General features: G+C 27.0%; 2 protein-coding genes across 2 annotated transcripts in view; both read right to left on the bottom strand.

Annotated features, from left to right (window-relative positions):
• The window catches only part of LOC108687521 (chymotrypsin-1-like), a 19,222-nt gene that overhangs the window by 8,663 nt on the left and 3,491 nt on the right, over nt 1–7,068 (bottom strand). The window lies entirely within an intron of this gene.
• LOC108687518 (chymotrypsin-1-like) lies at nt 444–4,297 on the bottom strand. The gene is made up of 5 exons (XM_018193304.1): nt 4,236–4,297; nt 2,393–2,564; nt 1,559–1,817; nt 1,225–1,347; nt 444–629 (listed from the first exon to the last, which is right to left on the bottom strand). The coding sequence occupies exons 1-5, from the start codon at nt 4,285–4,287 to the stop codon at nt 486–488; spliced, it is 750 nt and encodes a 249-aa protein (XP_018048793.1). The 5' UTR covers nt 4,288–4,297; the 3' UTR covers nt 444–485.

The raw sequence follows: 7,068 nt of genomic DNA, 5'->3' as shown, positions 1-7,068 counted from the left end.
GCGAATGAGAAATATGTAATTCGGAATCTTATTCGTATAAGACAATTTACTGTAAATTATCTATAAATATTTAACTTTATGCGTCATGTCTATTTTAATTTTTGAAATTTATAACATAATCATCTATTTTTATGTTTTTTTACTGAATTTTTTTTTATTTATAATAATTTATGTTTTAAATAATTTTTCTTTATTAAATTTGTCTAACTCATTTATAACAGTATCATGTAGATTTATCTCAATTTTGTATAATTTAATATAAGTAAAATGATATTATTTATTGCGGATAACTGCGATGACTGAGAATAAATCTTAGAATAAAAACAACTTTGATGATTATTATTGTTCTGTTTATATTGATAATTTATTTAATTGAAAAAAAGCATACATTTCGCAGAAATAATTGTTTAAAAACTATACTATTACTGTTACTTTGAATTATAAATTTCGTAACACCTAATGGTAATAAACAAATGAAATATCTCTTAATTCTTCAAATTTGTTTTGATCCAAGACAGGAAACTGGGCACTCTTGTGTAAACATCTGGCTGTCCAAGAGTACAGGAACAGGCGAAGGAAACGATTCCAATTTGAACACCATTAGCGATCAAAGGTGCACCAAGATCGTCCTTGAATGAAAATGTAATTAATATGAAAATACTGATATATAAAATGACATATAAAACTATTGTATAATTAATTACTTATTATACTCATTTAAATATAAGTAATTTAATTAGATCACTATTTAGTATTAAACTATTTTATAAGATTCATATCTTTTTATAAATATATATAGAAGATGTAAATATATCAATTCATGTCAAAATGCAAAAATTCAGTCGACATATAATTAGAGTCTTTTAATATTATTTCTACTTTCATAAGTATATAAATATAAGAATATAAATATAAAGTTATAGCGCAGTAAAGTAGAAGAAACATGAAGTTTTTTATTTTGCTACGCTATAACATTTTTTATTAATAAATATATAACATTTGCTTTTTATATTGTTGTTCTTAATAGCGATATTTAAAAAATCAATATTTAAAAAATTTTATAATCATTTTTATTTCTGTGAGATGTTTTTACGCAATATTTATGTGATAGATACGTAACAAAATGATATTGAATGGTTAGATTCATTTATTAATCTGTTGATGTTATATCAAAAATATATATATAATTGATTTATTGTATCATATTAATAATCGACGACTCACCTTGTATTCATTCGTTCTGTTTTGAGCTGTAGCGCAGATATGGCTTTCTGTCAGTTCCCAGTGACTTTTCGCGCATTCTTTTTGCTTAACAACTGTCAATTCAGTTTGTTGCAAGTCTCCATTCTAAAAAGGATAATTTATTATTTATTACATCGAGTATCGAACAATGAATAACAGCAGCAGAATTATGGTTGTTAGAATATCTTTTTACACTTATTATTTCTAATTTCATGTTATATTTATATAAAAAGAAAATAATAAAATTACTTTAAGAAAGAGTTCTTTCCTGATTATGTATAATTGGAAAATTTTTGTATCATAAATTAAACATTACTGTTGTATTTGTCCATCCAGATAATAGGCACGGCTTGCCTTCGAAATTTTTATTGGATTTTGGAAGATTTATCGGATATACTAGCACGTTGCGTTGTTTGATAGGATCGCTAAGGTGAATCAAGGCGATGTCATTATTGCATAATAATTCATCGTAATTTTGATGGATGTTAATATTTTCTACGTTATGCCTATATCCTGTATTGGTTAAAGAGTTTGTGCCGACATGGACCTTTATTTCATCTGTTGAACACTTCAATCTAAGAATAAAAAAATATATAAAAATATTAAAAATCCATATCTATTAAAAACAAATTTTGAAAGCATTTGTTATGTTATGTTGTTATTTTATTAATTGAATATCAACTGAAATATAACAAAAACTGCTAATAGAATATGATAGAAGGCTGATTGCAGAAACTAAACACATTTTGTCATTTAAATGATGTATTCCATTGAAATGGTTAACGAAATAAAATATTCTCTCTTTCTCTCTCTCTCTCTCTCTCTCTCTCTCTCTCTCTCTCTCTCTCTCTTTCTCTCTTTCTCTCTCTGTTCGATTTCTGCTATCAACCTCCAATTTGTTATCAGATTATATCGTTAAATTCTCTCAGTAAAACATAAGTTGAATGAATATTGAAATGATATTGAATTTATTGCAATATCTAAGTAAATCTGCTACCAATTTGTAATTAGTAGATTTATTTAGATATTTTATCTGCTGGCAGTTTGCTTATTGAATACGTACACATTTCATACTGTCTATTTAATACTTTCGAATTAGATTTACATTTCAAAAATGTATATTGATAAATATTCAGAATATTCAACATACGCAACAACACATTTTGCTGATGTTAACACGTTAAAATCATCAAGAATAGATCCACTGCATATGTGTGAGTCGTTTACTCTTATTGACGCTTGATACCTAAATTTACCAATAGGAGCTACATCCATAATGTCAATAGGAGCATCCTCACTTATGATAGAAGGAGATGGAGCTCCTTATTAACAAAAATAAATTAAATATATTAATACATATGCAACATAATATCTGTTACATTATTACAGTAATTTTCCAGTAAAAGATACAAATCGATTGTCTCTCATCAAATATTGAATAAAGTTAGAATAATTCCTGTGTTGATTTATGTCTTTTCTTGGAAAACATCTTATGTACATTAACTTTTGCAATTAAACATCGTGTTTATTTTATAACTAAATGAGTTGTTTAGAGAAATTACAGTTTTATTTAGAATATAAATTTTTTATATCTAGCAACAGCTTTACTGTTTATTTTACATTAATTTTTATTAAACTACATATATATAGTTAAAGAATACAAAGAGATGTACACATACTTTCCGCTGACATAATTAATTATAATTAATTAATTTATTTATTCGTGATCTTCTAGTACATCTTTTAGATATATGTTTTTAGATATATGTTTTTTTTACATATAATACGATAAAATTTACTACAAATGACATATAATCGATATTCATTAATATTAAAAACTTTGAATATATTGGAAAGTTATAACTAATACAGTACTGGAATTTATTGCCGATTGGCATTTAGATTGCGCACAGATTAGTGAGGTAACCGAACTAAAAATCGTCTGAAAATTGCAAATAAATTTCAGCATTGAGCTAATACATGTAGCGATCGTTACATCAATATATTGATCAGTATGTCAGATTGCCTTTTGTAGCAGACGCGTGTAATCGATCGATCGATTACATTTATAAAATATTGTACAAACAATTGATTGATCTATTATATTTTATAAATATATTTGTTAGAAAAGTCATTACATTTATATAATACATTTATATAGTACACCCGACATGTCGACCAATATATTGATGCTACATCCAGCACCTGTTGTCGGACATGTTTAATTCTCTTTTTTCCATAACATGTTTAATTCTCTCTCTCTCTCTCTCTCTCTCTCTCTCTCTCTCTCTCTCTATCTCTCTCTCTTTCTTATTTTCTTTGTCATAAAGTAATTATAATAACTTATAAAGTATATGGAAATAATATTTCCAGAGAATGAAAGTAATTAATTATGGTAACCGTTATTTAATATTAGTTATTTAGTTGCTTTGTTGATATCTTAATGATTTGGTAATAACGTTGTGAATGGTTTTATGTTGATAATAATGGTGTTATTATACACAGATCTGTTTTTTATTCCTGCACTCTCTGAATTGGCATATATAGTGTAATAAGTTAAAGCATGAAACAAACATATATTTATTTCACTTCAACTTATTGTATTATGTGCAGAGAAATAAAAAACAGACCTATGTAACACCAGAGTTGAAACAGTTAATAGTTACTTATCACGGATTAGAAAAAATGTCATTTGTCACTGAATAAGATAACTCACAATTTGTAACTCGTTCTTTTTAATGTGATTTGTAACGGAGTAACTTTACGGCATTGCTAGTCATTTGTTATTTTTTTCAATAATAAGTAATAAAGTTCTAGTAAGTAATGCCTAATGGAAAATTTATTTTTCGAAGTGACTTTTCTTAGCATAACTTTAACTTTAGTTAGTCATTATTATAGTTATAAAAAATTGCAACTTCATTATGAAAAATTGTTATTGTAAAATGTAACAATAAAAGTAACAGAAAAGTAATTCTTTCCTGATAAATTCATACCTTCAGTAGCGTATGCCAGAGCGACAAATATAAGACAAGCGAACGCACGCATCTTTGCAGATTTGTTGCTTGATATTGAAGCGAATAGATACATTCAAAGGTTTATATATGTTCCTAAAGTAGTTACAACAAAGATATAAATCTTGCGTTTGTGAAGTTTTCCAGAATTTTTCTCAGTGCGATATCATATGATAAAGTATCATTACTATTATCTGATACACATATCATAAATTACATTTTAATCTCTTATCTCTTCACAATTGTGATTGAGTTAGCATTGGAAAGTATTTCTAGTAGATAGTGGGACATTTCTAAGGGTTGCAATTTATCAAAAGAATTTATTACTATTCTTCGACTCGTTCTAAACTCGACATTTTTTTAGTTTGATATTAATACATACAAGCAAATTTTTTTTATTTGCTAATATGTTTTTCCTTATCTTCAGAGATTGCTGACTCAGTTTTGCAAGAGCTCTTAAAATGTTGAGATTTTTATTTTCATTACATGTCAGATATCGTAAACAATATTATTACAACTGTTCTTTCTAATATATCCGAGATTCTTAATATATTTAACTCGTTTCTCCCAAGACTTTAATTTAATTGGTTAATCGGAAGTGTTTTAAATTTTTTGAACATTAATATTATTAACAATATCCTAAAATTTAATTGATTTCATAAATCAACTTTCTCAAAGAAATATCTAAATTTTATGTCTTCGCTTCGGTTTAACAAAAAAGAGAAGTTAGAATGATTGACAGAGTCTTTTTTTTGTCACATCTGAAATTCCACAAATAACAAAAATATTAATTTTATTAGTGAAAAGTAATTAAATAATGTCTACTTTTTTGAATTCATATTTCACTATTAGTGTTAAATCTCTTTGTTATAAAAAAACTTTAAAACAAACTTTAAAACAAAATTTTGATATGAATTCGGTCACGGAGGAGAAAGAAAATTATCCTTAGGATTATGACACACAAAAGACTTAAGCATTAAATTAAAGTAAGCAGTAAGCAAATTGACCAATCACGATAGAGTCCATAAAATCATAACGTAAACAATAATCAATGCAACATGTTGATTTCCTTACTGCCTATGTCTTATTGTCTTAAGTTTTTTGTGTGCCATGGCCTTTATTATTCTATATATTCAGAATGTTTCTGAAAATTTAGGAATATAATATGGAATTTGAATGTAAAACTAGCTTTTTATAGTTTTAACAAATTAAGCAGATTTATTAAAGTTCACAAAGGCGTTCACAAAGGTTTCCAAATAATTCGAAGAAAAATGTGATATACCAAATGTAGTAATTATAATGCAATTTACATGGGTCAAATAGTGAGGAAATTATTATGAGAATTTCAGAACACATCAATAGAAATACTATCTTCTAATCGGAAATCACAGATCATAGGTTATATTAGAATCATAAATTTGATTGGTCGAATGTGAAAATTTCTCTGAAAGATTTTTGAGTAAACATCTGACGTCCGAATTTATTAAATTACAAACAGTCTAAATTTCAATCAGACACTGTTTTAATCATATGTAGATATTATTTATTATTAAATTTTAATGTTCACGTATTTTAGTCTTGTGTTTCAGGTGAGACTTTCTACTTTGACTGGCATTATTCCACATTTTAATTTTTAATATTTTTTGAGTGTGATTTACATGGGACTTTTATTCGCTAGAAGCCACGTCTAGTGACGTCAATAATTCGCCAGCGAATTCTCTCGACTCTGCTGCTATTCACTTGAAGTAAGCTTCTTAATTCGTCCGCGAATTCGCTGAAGAAAGCTTCTTGTATACGCTTTTTATTTACTAGCGACTAAAATTTTGAAGTCACAGCGTTAAGTACTCGCTAATGATCAGGCAAATAGTTCACAAAGCACAATAGCAGCTTATTCGATGATTATGGTCTCTGATGCTTATGGTCTAAGTGGCCGAGGCATTTCGGAAAAATTTGTCTTTTCACGCTAATGACTTAAAAATTCGCTGGAGGAGCAGCAATAAACTAGCGACAAGCCAGCGAAAAGCCAGCAACAAGCATCGAAAGCGGTATTCGCTGCGACTATACGAACTATAAGAACAAACCCACGTCTAGAAAAAATTTTTAGTAGCAAATTCGTTATGACGTCACTATAGCGGCTTCTAGCGAATAAAAGTCGTCCTGTGTAAATCACGCTTCTCAGATTGCAAATTTCTGTGAATTATGGGCATTGAATCACGACGAAATAAAATTATGCAGTTGAGTGGGGATTTGTCTGGTAGACGGGAATATGAAGATTTTTTTTTAATACTTTTTTAGTACTTCGCTGAGGATGTGTATGGCCAAATGTGGCCGAAACATTTAAATTGTAAAATCAAATATAATTTATTTATAAGTTTATGTAAGTTTTGCTCATTATATTTATCCTTATTTGTCTGATTTTCTACAATTGTTACTTATATTTTATATTTTTCTTATTAAATCATAAAAGTAATAATTCTAATTAAAATTTGCTGTTTTCATTGACATCTTTGAATACAATTGGGATTTATTGGATTATTTGATAAAGTACACAGGTATAGTTAATTTGTGTTTATCGATTATTATACGATAGTTTATTAAATATTATATTATATTATACTTTGACTGTTTTGTCACTCATGTTTGGGTCACACGTGAATTTTTATATGGTTTTTGTTCGTCAATTCTGTGACTTTATCAACTTGATTAGAAATGATTTTATTAAATATTTATAAAAATATTAAGAAAATATTGTTAAATTAATATATTAAGTTTATTAAAAATAGACATAATTTTTGTTTTTTTATTTTTTTTCCTT

This window comes from Atta colombica, unplaced genomic scaffold, assembly GCF_001594045.1.
Source record: "Atta colombica isolate Treedump-2 unplaced genomic scaffold, Acol1.0 scaffold207, whole genome shotgun sequence".
Lineage (NCBI taxonomy): Eukaryota > Metazoa > Arthropoda > Insecta > Hymenoptera > Formicidae > Atta > Atta colombica.
Note: the sequence above shows the minus strand (reverse complement) of the source record. Positions and strands in the feature narration are given on the sequence as shown.